At 49.1% G+C, this 17,288-nt stretch overlaps 1 protein-coding gene across 2 annotated transcripts in view; it reads left to right on the top strand.

Annotated features, from left to right (window-relative positions):
* The window catches only part of LOC110506288 (neuron navigator 2), a 130,305-nt gene that overhangs the window by 97,250 nt on the left and 15,767 nt on the right, over positions 1-17,288 (top strand). Inside the window, exons 12-22 of one of the 2 annotated variants that reach the window (XM_090221779.1) lie at positions 3,316-3,445; positions 4,461-4,773; positions 4,931-5,666; positions 8,013-8,214; positions 8,556-8,845; positions 9,497-9,562; positions 10,953-10,997; positions 11,499-11,674; positions 11,770-11,952; positions 13,997-14,049; positions 16,939-16,962. In XM_090221779.1, coding sequence (XP_090077905.1) covers positions 3,316-3,445; positions 4,461-4,773; positions 4,931-5,666; positions 8,013-8,214; positions 8,556-8,845; positions 9,497-9,562; positions 10,953-10,997; positions 11,499-11,674; positions 11,770-11,952; positions 13,997-14,049; positions 16,939-16,962 — 2,218 coding nt within the window. Of the gene's footprint in view, positions 1-3,315; positions 3,473-4,460; positions 4,774-4,930; positions 5,667-8,012; positions 8,215-8,555; positions 8,846-9,496; positions 9,563-10,952; positions 10,998-11,498; positions 11,675-11,769; positions 11,953-13,996; positions 14,050-16,938; positions 16,963-17,288 lie in introns of both variants that reach the window. The other variant, XM_036963581.2, reaches the window with a different exon arrangement.

The following is a 17,288-nucleotide window of genomic DNA, read 5'->3' as shown; positions in this document are numbered from 1 at the left end:
GTTTGCATTTCCATGCTTGGCACTGCTTCTCTTTCCTAAGATCAATGGGTAGGGGGGGGGGGGCTGTGGTTAGTGTCGCTGTCCTTCCTGATGGGCTCTAAATGGCTGGGCGGTAGTTAATAGGTAGGTTGTGCTGCCAGTAGGAGGCTATGGGTTCGGGCCATGTTTGCTGGGCTGATCTCTAATTAGTAATGGGCTGGCAGTTAGTCAGGGTGGATCTGTCGGGGAACTCCGGGGATCGCACACACCGACATGGATGGGGAAGTTGGGTATGTTGGATTTGGGAATGTCTTAGTTGATGATAGTAAGGAATGATGTTTTGAATGGGCGAATCTGGTCGAATCTGTCTGTGTGGCTGTGATCCATACTATGACCGTGCTGTAGCTTCATACTGCTGTTGGGTCTTTTGAGGATGACTTATTTTGGTTCCGTAGGATTTTGAAGGTTGCTGGTTCGAATCCCTGAGCCGACATGGTAAAAAATCTGTTGTTCTGCCCCTGAACAAGACGGTTAACCCACTGTTAGCGGTAGGCCGTCATTGTAATTAAGAATTGGTTCTTAACCGACTTGCCTAGTTAAATAAAGGTTACATTTAATTACAACAACGACACAAACATTTGGGAGAGTTTGTCATTGTTGCTGTGACGTTACTGGTTCGGCTGCGGCAGTGAGCTGGTTAACTGGGCTTGGGGAAGGTCAGGTTACATGCACTAGGAGGGAACACTCTCTCTCTCTCTCTCTCTTTCACGGTTCCCTCACTCAGTCCAGGGAGAAAGAGAGACGGGGGAATATGCAAGAGGAGATAAGGCAACAGGAGAGAGAAAAGAGGGAGGGATGATGAGTGCAGAAGACACAGTCAGAAAAACAGAAAGGGCCAGAGTGAGCATGGGATAAAGGCGGAGTGGGAGGGAGGAGGCAGACACAAAGAGAGAGTGAGACTGGCAGAGGGAGAGGCAGAAGGAGAGGGATAGAGTGAGAGAAGCAGAAAGAGAGAGAGGGAGACTGGCGGAGGCAGAAGGAGAGGGATAGAGTGAGAGAAGCAGAAAGAGAGAGAGAGAGACTGGCGGAGGCAGAAGGAGAGGGTAGAGTGAGAGAAGCAGAAAGAGAGAGAGGGAGACTGGCGGAGGCAGAAGGAGAGGGATAGAGTGAGAGAAGCAGAAAGAGAGAGAGAGAGACTGGCGGAGGCAGATGGAGAGGGGTAGAGTGAGAGAAGCAGAAAGAGAGAGAGAGAGACTGGCGGAGGCAGAAGGAGAGGGGTAGAGTGAGAGAAGCAGAAAGAGAGAGAGAGAGAGACTGGCGGAGGCAGAACGAGAGGGGTAGAGTGAGAGAAGCAGAAAGTGAGAGAGGTTGGCTAGCTCAGTGTGTAACTCAGCGGTATGGACTCATGAAGCTCTCTGTCCAACTCGGCATTCTCCCCCACCCTCCAGATTCCCACGGCCTCCCAGGAACTCTGGCCAGGTAAGAGAGTGTGTGTGATGGCTCTTTTTCCTTTTGAAAATGGGCTAATCTACATCTTCAGAAGGATACTAGATTTTAAATATGGACAAGAACCTTAGATTCTCAGTTGGTCTGTGATGTTTCTCTCTCGCTCTCTCTCTGTCTCTCCGTCTCTGTGCGTGGGGGGGGGGGGGGGGACTATCCCCCATATGGCTGTGTGAACATGTTTAGACGGCTGTGGTCAGTCTAAATCTCTCACCAGTTCGCTCTGTCTGCAGTCCTGTCCAGAACAGACATACTGTGGGTTTAAGGCAACTTCAAAGCGTCCGAGCCTCGGCACTTAAGCTACAGACTGCAGTGCTTGTGATAGATATCAGATCTGCATGATGATAGTTTGTTAATGTAAGATTCCCCAGTATGTTGTAAAGGGCTGTGTGTGTGTGTGTGTTTGAAGTATGATTCATGACATCATCCTGTCTGCAGATGAGGGACAGATGCTTCCTGGGGCTTAAGCCAAAGTCAGTGAGGACACGCGGATGTGTTTCAGTGTGTGCGTCTGTAGCGACAGGGCTGCGTGTGTCTGTCGCATTAGAGGTGACGGATCTGTCCCTGGATGACACTAATCCAAACACCAGGAGACAATAGCAGCTGTGTGTGTGTGTGTGGGCACGCGCGCTTGTGCGTGGTCTTGAATTGTTGTCAAGGCAGCTTTTAACTCTTTCTCCCTCCCTGTGGTCCTGTCTCATCCATAGTCTTTCTAGATATCACTCTAGTCTCTCTTGCATGCCCCCCCCCCCCCACACACACACACACACACTCTAGTCTCCCGGGCGACCGCCCCCCCGTCCCCTACCCCGCTTCAGGGTTGGGGATAGACAAACACAGCCTGTATAATTGTTCAAAGTGGGGTTAAAGACTAGTTTGTGTGTGTTGTAGAACCTTCCTGTTCAAGGTTAGTCTCCTGTTCAAGGTTAGTTGTTTTGATGGACAGCCTCCAGTCAGTGTGTGTGTGTGTGTGTGTGTGTGTGTGTGTGTGTGTGTGTGACTGAGATTTCCAGGCAGCTCGGGGCTCTATGCTGCTGCCCGACAGTGAGCCTTGTCGTACATTCACCCTGCCTCTTAGCAGGGCTTTTCTCCCTGGTGCAGAGAACGACTGTGTGTTATCACCCGGGAATTACGCTCACACATAAAATATCCCTCCCGTCTCCGCGGGTTCACCAGCTTGTACGGTCACGGAGCTTTAGCCAGGCTAGTAGGGCGTCTACACTGTCAGCGGATTCCTATTCCGAGCCAGAGTGAGCGACACATTGCCGTCGTCCGTCTCGAGCAGCGCTCTCCAACCCTGTTCCTCGGAGAGCTACCCTCCTGTAGGTTGTGGCGCCAACCCCAGTTTCTAACTCGATTCAGCTTATCGACCAGATGATTATCAGAAGCAGGCGTGCTAGATTAGGGTTGGAGGGAAAAGGTACAGGACTGTAGCTCTCCGGGAAGTGGGTTGGAGAGCCCTGGTAGAGCGTATGTGTTGCTTCATAGAGGAATAGTAATGAAATGTGAAATATTCACAATATTCGGCCGATTCCTCGGCTGGAAATAAGACGAAGGCTCTGAAGTAGAAAATGTAACACTGATTTAATTGGAGAGTCCTCTTCGGTTGCGCCCATTCAACCACACACCGAACCCTTGTTCAGCTCCATTTACAAATGAGGTATCTGTTTATTAAAGGCACATTTTGTACCGTTTTTCTTTTTTAAAACGAATCCCTTTTGGGTATGCCCTTGCCGCTCTTCTCTTTTGTCGTGGCTGGCATGTCACCTCTCTTTACCCTGGTTAATATGGTGCTGTTTAATTCAACCTATCTTTTTCTCCTTTCTCTCCCAGCTGGGATGACAGCAGCTCAGTGAGCAGTGGCGTCAGTGACACCGTCGACACAGATGACATCAACACCAGCTCCTCCATCAGCTCCTACGCCAACACACCGGCCGCACAGCGCAAGGCCCTCAACGGACAGGTCGGTGTGGAGGCTAGACACAAGCACGTATGCGTGAACGGCACCCACACACACACACTCACACACACACACACACACAAGCATGCACACATACACACACACACACAAGCATGCACACACACACACACACACACACACAAGCATGCACACATACACAAGCATGCACACACACACACACACACACTCACACACACACAAGCATGCACACATACACACACACACACACAAGCATGCACACACACACACACACAAGCATGCACACATACACAAGCATGCACACACACACACACACACACAAGCTTGCACACACACACAAGTTCACACACATACACACATACTCACACGAATACAGCCCCAGGCGCTGAACGGACTCACAGATAAACTCTCAAGTACAGTCTCACACTCCCCCCCCCTCTTTCTCCTCTCCCCCGTCCCTTTTCTCTCCCCCCTTAGCTCCGAGCGTGTTAATGATATTGGAATTATGAGCCTATGGTGGCAGACCTGGGAACTGACTAGACTAAAGGCTGATGTTTGAACTTGCCTCAAGTCAATAAATACCCATTTTAAGAAGCCACCTTTAGACAAGCTGTCTGAGCGGTGATTCTACCCTCAGCTCGTTTTTGGGTGGCTTTGGGAAAGGGGTCGGGTGTCTGGATAACGCGCCCCCGCTATACAATAACACTCATTTAATATACTGGTTATTTGATGTAGGATAACTGAGGCTGCACTCTCCCAGTAGTAGTTGACCTTTGAGCCGGACACCTAGATGAACATAGTCTCTCTCCGTCCAAACTGCCTCCATGTTGGATCCACATAGTGCAGAGGTTATCGTAGGCTGAGTAGTGCGTCGCATATGGTCAGTATACTCTCATACCACTATCATCACAGCCCTACAGGCACATGTGGAGGTTACTAACTTCAGCCCAATTTAGCTGTTTATTCCCATATATACCGGAGCACCATAAAATAGATCACTCTTCTCTCATCCTCTGTGTGCCCCCCCCACCACCACCAGCCTGTAACGGATGCTGAGAAGCACTCGGCCTCCACCACCCTGAACCCCGCCTGGTCAGGTGACGAGGTCAAGAGGTCAGACGGGTTGTCGGACAGTGAGGTCAGCAGGATGGACCAGGGCTCCAAGTGGGCCCGCCGGAACCCCTCGGACGTGTCCGACGAGTCGGATAAGGTGGGCTCGGGGAGGAGGACTCCCTCAATGACACACACAGGGTCCTGGAAGGGGGGCATGAGTGCTCAGGTGGGGGTGACCAGCCCCAGGACTAAAGCTACTGGAACTTCAGGGTCCGCTGTGATAAAGCCCCACAGCGCAGGTAATGGGCGTTTTCTGTCCTGGCAGTGTTTTGCTGTGTCGTCTTCTCTCGTGTGTTGTCTGAATCTTGAGTCGTTAACCTTCTCAAACACCACAACTATGACAAACTCTCCTCTGACCTAAACCCCTGCTGTGTGTCCCGTCCTGTGTACCTGTAGGTAAAACAGACGACGTCAAGGTGTCCGAGAAGGGCCGCCTCTCCCCTCGCTCCAACGGCCTCCGCCGCTCGCCCTCCGACGCCGGGCGCAGCAGTGACGACGAGGCCAAGAGAAACACACCCTCTTCCACCTCCGCCGCTGCCTCCGCCCGCACGTCCCACACACACACCCTCACACACGCCCTGTCCGAACCCCACTCCCAGTCTCACACACTGACCTCCCGCACCCCCACCAGCACATTTGGCTTCAAGAAGCAGAGTTCCGGGATGGTTACTATGGTTACCACCAGTGGCGCCACCATCACGAGCGGGTCAGCAACTCTTGGGAAGATGCCCAAGTCCGGGACGAGATCCTTAGCCGTTGGGATAAAGGTCGGAGGTCAAGATGTGGGGTCCGGTCTAGGTCACCATGACGACGGGTACCTCCAGGTGAGCACCCGCTCCACACTGCAGTACCGGAGCCTCCCAAGACCCAGCCGGTCCGGCGCCGCCGCGCGTAACGGAAACCGGTCGTCGACCAGCAGCATCGAAGCGGCTGTGCTTTCCGTTACCACTCACAGTAAAAGCAGAGACATGGGAAACACTGGGAAAATGAATGGAAGTGGGACTGGGGTCTCGCCAGCCAATCAGACGGACCGAGAGAAGGGCGTGTCAGAGGGCGTGGACAACCTGAGGGGAGGGGCTTCCACCGTACCTCTCACCGGGAGACAGCAGGTTGCCTCACCCACACTGCGCAGGTGAACAGACTCACACACACACACTCACATGCAGAGATATATAATGTCACTCACACTTAAACGTGGTCATTAATGACACCTATTGACAGTACCGTGTCTGAAACCTATTCCTAATGTGATGCAACACGCACGCACGCACGCACACACACACACACACACACACACACACACACACACACTCATTCACATCCATACACAAAGGTCACATCAGTCCACTGTATGAAAACGAACCCTTCAGCATTTCTGTTCAGCAGCCAGGTCTGAGCCCACACTTTTTCATAGTGCCAAGTCTTTGTATGTGCACAGTAACACGAGCGGAGTCTTACCTCACCACTGCTGGGCTGGCTCATTAATCTCTTTGGGTAATAAGGCTTTGAAGACCCGGCTCTATGTTATCACCCTGCCTACCGTCTTAACCGCCAACGCGCTCTGGTCACGTCCCAAATGGGACCCCGCAACAAATGTAGTGCGCTAAATGAGGATTAGGGAGCCATTTGGGACGGCGCCACTGTCTTTTGGCTTATGGCAAGGGGGTATGCTAACGTGATGCTTCAAACGTTATTCAGATATAATCCCCCAAGCCTTTACTCAATAGTGTGAAATAGGGGCGGTTACTAGCAATGACTTTAAAACAGAAATGCGTCTACAATACTCTACATGTTTCGTGTCTCTCTCTCTCTGTGTGTCCGTCTACCTACATTTTGTTTTACATTTCCATTTGAGTCATTTAGCAGACGCTCTTATCCAGAGCCATTTACAGTTAGTGCGTTCATCTTAAAATGGCCAGGTTGGATAACCTAGCCATTCCATAATCATGGCCATTAATAGGGAGTTGGTCCCCTCTTTGCTGCTATAACAGCCTCCACTCTTCTGAGAAGGCTTTCCTGCTAAGATGCTGGAACATTACTGCGGGGACTTGCTTCCATTCAGCCACAAGAGCATTAGTGAGGTCGGGCACTGATGTTGGGTGATTAGGCCTGGCTCGCAGTCGGCATTCCAATTAATCCCGAAGGTATTCGATGGGGTTGAGGTCAGGGTTCTGTGCAGGCCAGTCAAGTTCTTCCACGCCGATCTCGACAAGCCATTTCTGTATGGACCTCGCTTTGTGCACGGGGGCATTGTCATGCTGAAACAGGGAAGGGACTTCCCCAAACTGTTGCCACAAAGTTGGAAGCACAGAATCGCCTACAATGTCAGTGTATGCTGTATTGTTAAGATTTCACTTCACTGGAACTAAGGGGCCTGGCCCGAACAATGAAAAACAGACCATTATTCCTCCTCCACCAAGTGTTACAGTTGGCACTATGCATTGGGGCAGGTAGCGTTCTCCTGGTATACGCCGAACCCACATTCATCACTCCAGAGAACGCATTTCCAATGCATAGTGCCAACTGTAAAGTTTGGTGGAGGAGGAATAATGGTCTGGGGTTGTTTTTCATGGTTTGGGCTAAGCACCTTAGCATACAATAACATTCTAGACAATGTTGTGCTTCCATCTTATCGCAACAGTTTGGGGAAGGACCTTTCCTATGTCAGCATGACAATGACCCCAATGGCGGCAAGCTTTACACCACTCCAGCTGACGCTTGGATTTGCACATGATCTTAGGCTTGTGTGCTGCTGCTGAGCCATGGAAAACATATTTTATGAAGCTCCTAACGCACAGTTCTTGTGCTGATGTTTGCTTCCAGAGGCAGTTTGGAACTCGGTACTGAGTGTTGCAACCGAGGGCAGGCACATTTTTTTTAAACTTCAGCCCTCGGCGGGTCCCATTCTGTGCGCTTGTGTGTGGCCTAAAACTTTGCGGCTGTGCCATTGTTTCTCCAAGACGTTTCCACTTCACGATAACAGCACTTACAGTTGAATGGGGACGCTCGGGCAGGGCAGAAATTTGACGAACTGACTTGTTGGGAAGGTGGCATCCTATGACGGTGCCACGTTGAACGTCACTGAGCTCTTCAGTAAGGCCATTGTACTGCCAATATTTGTCTATGGAGATTGCATGGCTGTGTGCTCAATTTTATACACCAGTCAGCAACGGGTGTGGCTGAAATAGCCGAGTTCACAAATGTTCCTTATTAAAGTAGCTGTCAGCCAAGTCAGAGCTAGTAAGAGGGAGGAATGAAACGTGAGTGTTCGTCCACGAAAGGCTTTTTTGGTGTGAGGGTGCTGTGTGATCATTTAAGAGCCTCTTTGAAGAGATATTTTTTACAAGTTCTCCTTTTCAACTTTCTCCTTCTCTTCTCCTTCTCTTCTCCTTCTCTTCTCCTTCTCTTCTCCTTCACTTCTCCTTCTCTTCTCCTTCTCTTCTCCTTCTCTTCTCCTTCTCTTCTCCTTCTCCATCAGGTTGTTTGGTGGTAAGTCCAGTAAGCAGGTTCCGGTCACCACAGCAGAGAACATGAAGAACTCAACGGTGATCTCCAACCCTCACGCTACCCATGCCGCTCTGGACTCCCCTGGGGGTGTAGGGGGGGAGAGTGAGGGCAGCAGCCCCCTGTACGGAGGACGGAACCTGAGCACGGGCCATAACACGCTGGGTAGCGAACAGGTGAGATAGGCAGGCTAGCCAAACCAAATTACATGAGCAGGCAATATTTTTGTGGCCTCTTGATAAGCATCGGTGTCCATGAACAGAGTTTATACTGGCACAAAGAAAATAGTCAACTTTAGCTACCAGCGCCGATCACGATAGGTAGCCCTGTGATACAATAGTTGGCTGTGATAGCAAGCAACCGTGTAACTAGCAACAGCAGATCGCGACATGAATAACACTGTAAGAAGACAGCAGACATATGATTTGACCTTGGGGAGTGGAAGCGCAACCATTAAATGTAACATATGAAAATCACTCGATGAATCCAGAATTCCTCCTGTGTCCCCCCCCCCCAGAGTGCGTCCAGCCCCGGCTCTGTCTACTCCTCCACGGGGCCCTCCAACAGCCTGACCTGGGGCACCACCATGAGCACTGGCTCCTCTGCCCAGAGCAGGGAGGGTACCCTGGGTGGGCACGGTGGCGGGGCGGGAAGCCTGGGCTACCCCTCGGTCAGCAGCATGCACACCAGCAGCGAGTCCATCGACATGAGCGTGAGCAGCGCTGGGCATGGAGGAAGGGACAGCAGGGAGGACACCCTCTCGGCTCTGGGCAGGACCAGCAGCATCAAGACGGGCATGTCTGAGAGGTGAGGACAGGTGGGGTGGAGGGAGGGGAGGGAGGAAGGGACAGCAGGGAGGACACCCTCTCGGCTCTGGGCAGGACCAGCAGCATCAAGACGGGCATGTCTGAGAGGTGAGGACAGGTGGGGTGGAGGGAGGGAGGGAGGGAGGGAGGAGGGAAGGGAGGGAGGGTTTGAGTGGTAAGAGTGGGATGTTGGGGGAATCTGCTCTGATCTTGGTCATCATATCTTTATATGGACAGAAAAACAAGGAGCCTGTCAGCTGTTGCCATGGCATGCACTGTCATATTGTGTTTGTTCAGTGTATCGTTATGAAACATCCCTGCGTACACGAATGTGTACGTGACCGGAATGTATCAGCCACATTATCACCGGAGATACTGTCCAAGCATCTCCACGGAAAGCATTGTTGAAGGTATGCCGTCATGCGATGTCATTTCAGATCTATTCTGGTGTTACCTTCTCTGACGCATCTCATTATCTTTACTTACTAGACCAGTAGAGGAGATTCATTGGTGAGCAGGTGGTGGTGATTTTCGCTTGTGGCAACAGCTGGACTCAATGCGGCTCTCTCCTTCCGAGGATTCTTCTCCCTCTCTTTTCTTTCTAAAGTTCTTTCTCTCTTTGTCTGTTGTGCCCCCCTCCCCTTCCCATCAGCCCCCTGTCCTCCCCCTCCGCTAGCCCTAAATTCAACCGAAACACCTTACCTCGGAAACAGGAAAGGTAAAAGTGTGTGTGTGTGTGTGTGTGTGTGTGTGTGTGTGTGTGTGTGTGTGTGTGTGTGTGTGTGTGTGTGTTACAGGCTCTCAGTCCCCCATCGCTGTTTATATGCTGCCATCTTGTGGCAAAACTTAGACTTGGAGCTTGATATTTAAAAACACCAATCACTGCTATGACATGATACAACACTAAGATGTGTCACAAAATATATTTTTCAGAAAAGCGATAGCATATACAGTACCAGTCAAACGTTTGGACACACCTACTCATTCCAGAGTTATTATTTATTTTCACTATTTTCTAGTGTAGAATAATAGTGAAGACATCAAAACTATGAAATAACAAATATGGAATCATGTAGTAACCAAAAAAGTGTTAAACATATCAAAATATATTTTATATCAGAACTTCTTCAAAGTAACCACCTTAGCCTTGATGACAGCTTTGCACACTCTTGGCATTCTCTCAACCAGCTTCATGAAGTAGTCACCTGGAATGCATTTCTTTCTTTAATGCGTTTGAGCCAATCAGTTCTGTTGTGACATAATAGGGGTGGTATACAGAAGATAGCAGAAGATAGTCCTAGACCAAGTCCATATTATGGCAAGATCACCTCAAATAATCATTACTTTAAGACATGAAGGTCAGTCAATATGGAACATTTCAAGAACTTTGAAAGTTTCTTCAAGTGCAGTTGCAAAAACCATCAAACGCTATGATGAAACTGGCTCTCATGAGGACCGTTACAGGAAAGGAAGACCCCGAGTTACCTCTGCTGCATAGGATAAGTTCATTAGAGATACAAGCCTCAGAAATTGCAGCCCAAATAAATGCTTCAGAGTTCAAGTAACAGACACATCTCAACATCAACTGTTCAGAGGAGACTGTGAATCAGGCCTTCATGGTTGAATTGCTGCAAAGAAATCACTACCAAAGGACACCAATAAGAAGAAGAGACTTGCTTGGGCCAAGCAACATGAGCAATGGACATTAGACCGGTGGTTGGTTGTAACCGCCGTGTCTTTGTGAGACGCAGACTAGGTAAACAGATGATCTCCGCATGTGTGGTTAACCAGCATGGCTACCACAGCATTCTGAAGCGATACGCCATCCCATACTTTGAAGAATCTAAAATATATTTTGATTTGTTTAACACTTTTTTTTTTGGTCACTACATGATTCCGTATGTGTTATTTGATGTCTTCACTGTTATTCTACAATGTAGAAAATAGTACAAATAAAGAAAAACCCTGAAATTAGTATGTATGTCCAAACTTTTGACTGGCACTCTAAACATTTTTTACAATTGCAATAGTACACTATCCACATTCCTCCTTTCCTCCCCTCCTTTCTTCTCCTCTCCCTGAAGTGTTTTTCTCTGCCGATCCCACAGGGGTCCACACAGTGACAGAAACACTCTGCCCAGGAAGGGACTCAGGTACCTACTGTATGACCACTCAGGCACAGTCTGCCATGCTTAGCACTCTCTCTCTCTCTTTCCGTTTCTCACAGCTTCAGCTACACTGCTACACTACAGCTACACTACAATGCTGGTGTCATTGTTATTCTTTTTTTTGCACTTGGCACAATTTTGTGTTGCACTTCAGTGTAAAGGCACGTCACCTGTCACTACTGTACGTGCGGAGTTGTCATGGTTTCACGTCATACGCACTTTGATTTTCGGGCACCGTTTTGGATTTCTGTTGACTGTCCGCTTGATTTGTTTCACTCTCGGTTGTAGAGAAGTACTTGCACATTATGTGACATTTTCCTCGGGACATAATAATCAGTTGCTCTTGGTAAAAATCGAATCCCTATATGACGAATCAAAGTTGTGCCCGGTAAAGATGAAATCAGGATGTAAAAACCGCACCGGTTTGCTCCCTACTCACAAAACCTTTACCCGCCAACCTATAACCTCTTGTGTTTGGTACTGCAGGTATGCCCCATCGCCCCAGCTGCGAGGTCATGAGGAGGCTGCGCGCGATTGGCTGCGCTCCCATTCGCAGGGCGGGCTGCAAGACTCGACCAGTAACTCCCCCTTCTCACCTGGATCCAGCCTCACCTCACCCTCCGGGACACGCTTCAACTTCGCACAGCTCTGTACGACCCACGGTATAAACACCTTTACAAGCCACTGTACTTGTGTGTGTGTGTGTGAGTGTGTGTGAGTGTGTGTAAGCTGACCTGTATAGTTGTGTCCGTTGCAGCGGGTAGCCCCACCACAGCTGCTCAGATAAACCTGGCCAGCCTCCGGAACAACACTCTGACCAATCAGGACATCACCTTTGACCCCTGTGGTGACACCCGCCTGAGGAACTCCTGCGTGTCATTGGACGAGAAGACGCGCACCATGAGCCGCTCTGGTTCCTTCAGAGATGGCTTTGAGGAGGGTGAGTACAGGGAGAAGAGGGAGGGAGGGTAGCGACAAGAGAAGAGAGATGATTACTCATGGTGAAGTCTTCCGTCCTTAGATGGACAGGGCCCTCCCTGTGCTTCCCAGGTGGTGGTGTCAACCACGGTGAGTGTGGATGGTAGCTACAGGGTTGGGGAGCCCTGGTCTAAAGAAATTATGTCAAATGAGGTTTTAACGGTTCTCTATCTCCCACCTGAAAGGATCTCATGTCTCGTGGGTTCCCTGCGTTCGTCAGACAGTTCTGGTTGCGCTTCAGGAAGAAGTTGAGGAAGAGCCTGGAGAGAGACGAGACAAGAAAACAGTCAAAACACTCACGCGTCAGTGTTTTTGGGCTCCTGACTGAATAGAGCTGCGTTGAATCGTATAGCAATGCGAGCAGCAACACACTCAAGTGTGTTTGTGTGTGTGTGTGTGTGTGTGCCTCCCTCTCTTTAGCAGTGTGAGGTAAGCCTGTGCTGTGGGGTGTTTAGTCTATCAGGTCTGTCTTCAGTGAACAGCTGTGTGTTAGTATCTAAAGCCAGGAGTTACAGACATGGAATATGTAGTCTGCATGCTGTTCTTTCCTGTGTGTGTATAGACACAAATACTTTGGTGCATGAGTCTCTATTGTGCGCTATTATAGTCTACAATCTCCACTATACTGGAACAGGGGGAGAGAGAGAGAGAGAGAGAATAAGAAACAGGGAACCCAGTGACACCAAAACAGAGTTGTAAATGCCCTCTGGATAAAGTGTATGTGTGACCTCATTAAGAACCCAGGCGATCCTCACACGTTCCCGCAAAACACAGGCCCTCCAGTGCCACTGTTTTATCCTCTGTTGTGCCCTTCCTCTTTCTCTCTCTCTCTCTCTCTCTCTCTCTTTCTCTCTCTCTCTCTCTCTCTTCGCTCCTCTCCTCTCTTCTCAATTCCATTCTTCCCTCCAGGGTTTAAAAAACCCAGAATAATTGCATCAAGAAACATGAGGACATGCAGGAAAGCGTATGTGTGTTGAGTGTGTGTGTCTACCGATTGGATGGGTGTGTGTGTGTCTATGTGTTCATATTAGTGTGTGTGTGTGTATGTTCATATGTTTTCCTGGTGATAAGTTACGTTAGTGTTATTAATTGTGGACTGGGACATGTATAGCAGCACACTTTAAGTTGCCCTATGTTGAGACGACTACACTTACACACTGTGTCACTTGACCTAGAAATGTAGCTATTGTTTAACCAGCCCTCACACACACACACAGGATAAGTCAGTAATTTCATAGATCGCCAGATTCAAGGGGAACTCTCTTTGAATGGAACTGAATGAAACTTTCAGGACAGTTTGCCTACCATTACGTAGGCGGGGCACCGCCTTATTTTAATAGGCCTTTTGAGCCCCTCCCGGAATATAATCTAGAGGAAACACCTCTCGTGCGTAGACCTTCTTCCTGGTCTCCTCTATGACATCTCTATCTGATCCTAGCCTTCTAGCCTGTAGACACGAAACCACCGAAATTAAAATCAAACACTGTTATATGCAGGACACGCTCTTACTGCATTGTGTCTGGACGTTGGTGTTAAGATCAGAGACGGAGTTGTTAGTCAATAAGATAACACCCTCTCCCATCATAACCCTGTACAGTGTGGAGGCTAGACACACACACACACAGTATACCGCCGTGTGTGTTAGCGGTCTCTATATAGGGCTGGTTATTAGGACTTTCACCACCGTGGCGGCTGGCCGAGTCAGGACGAGTGAGAGGGGGTGCATGATGGGTGGGTGACTGGTGGATGGAGCGAGGTGGTTGGTGGAAAAGGGGATTTGCATCTTAGGGAGATTGTCGGGGCTCAAATGTGTAATGGCGTGCGGTAGTTTTTCTAGATTTAGAGGTCGTTCGTATTTTTCCCTCGTTTGGTCACGAACATGGGCGCATGTGTGTCTGACGTGTGTGTGTGTGTGTGTGTGTTTACTACAGCATCTTTATGTAGTGTGTGTTGTGTACAGTACTGAAGCCTCGTCCCTCTTTTCTCCTGTGGCTTTGTCTCTGCAGTTCACGGCTCCTCCCTGTCTCTGGTCTCCAGTACCTCCTCTATCTACTCTACGGTGAGTCCGAACAAATTTTAATTTAGATTTAAATATCGCTCCTAACGCCCAAATGGTAAAGCTGTCACTGTTCCGCTAGTTTACTGTTTTACTCTATATGTACCGTGTATATTTGTTCAGGAGTTGTAGTAGTCAATGTTTTAATACCACATGAATGCCTCGTATAAAGACCCCAACTCACTTACCAGGCCAGGTTGGTCTAATGCATTTATGTTGCTGTTCAGAAAGCTCATCTTAAATCAGTTGTTTCAGGTAGAAAGTCACCAGAGTCCTTTGAAATGAGACAGAGGAGTTGGATAGAGTTTCTGCTTGACACTGATCTAATGTCAGTTTTGTGTTTCTCTTCCTACTGGTTAATGTTAGGATTTAGGCTTCGGTAAGTTGATCCTAGATCTGTGCTTAGGGGCAACTTTTGTCCTTTACCTGAGATAGAGGCGTGGCTGCTCTTACTCAGATCCGGGGCCAGTCACGCCCACACACAACCCAGCCAATCAGTAAAAAGTTGTTTTCCTATTAAGGTGGCCCCTCCCCATCGCCAGGTACACTCCCTGAAGCAGGTGTCGGGGCACGGTCTGTGTTGTAGAAAGAGTGAGAAAGAAAGGAGAAGACGAGCGACTGAGCTCTCAGACGAGTTGAAACTGCAGAGCAGATCTGTGGCAGATCACTCAGGAGACAGAGAGAGAGAGATTTACCAAAGGAAGATTAGGAGTTACAGAAGCTATCAAGATGATGGCCGCTTTAACCATGACAGGAGCGGTCACAGCTTGGGACGTACGCACGGTAGGGGTGGGATGGAGGAAGAGGAGAGGAGGATGTTCCAGATTTAGACAGATTGGGACGTACACACGGTAGGGATGGGATGGAGGAAGAGGAGAGGAGGATGTTCCAGATTCAGGCAGATTGGGACGTACGCACGGTAGGGGTGGGATGGAGGAAGAGGAGAGGAGGATGTTCCAGATTCAGACAGATTGGGGATTTGTTTCTTTTCAACCACCGTTTTGAGATTAATTGTTTTTTTAAGTGAAAATAACGACGATTCAGTGGAAAGGAGGATGATGATGATGATGATGATGATGATTCTTTAGCAATTGTAGCGCCGTCATGTGTTTGTTTTGATTGACAGCTATTGACTTGGGGTCACAGCGAGAGAAAGATCATTTTTTTCCTGTCAGTTTTGTTTTGTCTGTGATGAATATGAGAGAGAGGTCTGTTTGTGTGTCTTAGATTGTTTGGCTATGCCTCCGATTTATCGCTTCAACCCCTAACCTTAACCATGAGGATGGATATGCTGAACTGAACGGAAGGTCCGTGTCTAGGAAGCAACTGTGAACGACAGCTCTGTTTGTGTGTGTAGACGCTGTGTTGACAGGCTGTACTTTGTCACCGCCCCCTCCCCCTCACGCGTGAGAGTGGAACAAAGCGCATGTACACACAATTTTATGAATTGTCTGGACTTTTTTCCAATAAATGTTTTGGGTATTTTCACTAACCCCTAACCCTAACCCATAATCTAACCTTAACCCCAAACTCCTAACCTTAACACTAAACCTAACCTTTAAGCCTAAAATAGCGTTTTAACAAATTCAGGACATGAAAAATGTGTGTTCTTGTTTTCCTTCCTTGTCAGGACGTTCTGGTGACTGGTCAGGACGTTCTGGTGGCTGGTCAGGACGTTCTGGTGACTTGTCAGGACGTTCTGGTGACTGGTCAGGACGTTCTGGTGACTGGTCAGGGCGTTCTGGTGACTGGTCAGGACGTTCTGGTGACTTGTCAGGACGTTCTGGTGACTGGTCAGGACGTTCTGGTGACTGGTCAGGACCTTCTGGTGACTGGTCAGGACCTTCTGGTGACTGGTCAGGACGTTTTGGTGACTGGTCAGGACATTCTGGTGACTGGTCAGGACGTTCTGGTGACTGGTCAGGACGTTCTGGTGACTGGTCAGGACGTTCTGGTGACTGGTCAGGACCTTCTGGTGACTGGTCAGGGCTTTCTGGTGACTGGTCAGGACGTTTTGGTGACTGGTCAGGACATTCTGGTGACTGGTCAGGGCTTTCTGGTGACTGGTCAGGACGTTCTGGTGACTGGTCAGGACGTTTTGTTGACTGGTCAGGACAAGAAAACCTGTCAGAGCAGCTCTTAACACATTACAGCGCCAGACAGACAGGCGGGACCAGGGGGTGAAAAAAAGTTTGTTATGTCACAATAACACGGCCACTACAGGCTCGACATCAGGGCCTACCTAGCAACCGCCCACACACTGCACAGCAAATCACAGGTAGACAATACAGAGATATGTAGGAACAGAATAGGGTCGAATGGTGTTTTGGTTTGAAAATGTAGACTGTCACTCTGTGTGGAGACGTACCTGTAAAGGGGGGGGGTTGGTCCGTGTGTATGGGGTTTACATGCATGCATGCCTTTGTGTATGCACACAGTATATACTGTATGCGTGCAAGTGTGTGTGGGCATGAGGCCATATATGTCTGCTTGCGCGTTTGTGGTTTCTCCTGTGTTACCATTGTTCAGAGTGGCGTGTAGGGAGACAATGCCTCTCAGCAGAAAGACACACTCTGCCTCCTCCCACCAACGCTCTCTAAACGCCTCCAGGAGCATACATCTCTGCTTTCCAGACCCATTACACCAGACATCTATAATCACCATGTTTCTGTAGCTTATAAATCATCCGGGAGTTTGAACGAGAGAAAATACACAGAGCCTGGAGACAGTGTTCTGGAGCCATGCTGGGCTGGTGTAGTCTGTTACCCCCAGGTGCTGTAGAAGTATATCAACTTTCAACCCTCCCTCCCTTTCAGGCCTGGCTTGAATAATACTGCTTTCTTCCTTTCGATCCATAGATCATCTAATCATTCTCTCATTTTGTCTTCACAGACTGAAGAGAAATCCCAGTCAGAGGTAAGACTTGAACTCCCTTTCACCTTCTTTGTAAAGAAGTGCACTCTTTCCCCCTTTCTTCGTTCCCTCTTTCTTGTTGCTTTATCTACCTCTCTCTCTCTCGTTCTGTCTTGTTCTCTCTCGTTCTCTCTCTCTCTCTCTCTGTCTCTCTCTCTGTCTCGTTCTCTCTCTGTCTCTCTCTCGTTCTCTCTCTCGTTCTCTCTCTCGTTCTCTCTCTCTCTCTCTGTCTCTCTCTCGTTCTCTCTCTCTCTCGGTCTCTCTCATTCTCTCTCTCTTGTTCTCTCTCTCTCTCTCGGTCTCTCATATTCTCTCTCTCGTTCTCTCTC

The sequence above is a fragment of the Oncorhynchus mykiss genome, chromosome 26 (genome assembly GCF_057628025.1).
Source record: "Oncorhynchus mykiss isolate SJ-2025 chromosome 26, ASM5762802v1, whole genome shotgun sequence".
Lineage (NCBI taxonomy): Eukaryota > Metazoa > Chordata > Actinopteri > Salmoniformes > Salmonidae > Oncorhynchus > Oncorhynchus mykiss.
Note: the sequence above shows the minus strand (reverse complement) of the source record. Positions and strands in the feature narration are given on the sequence as shown.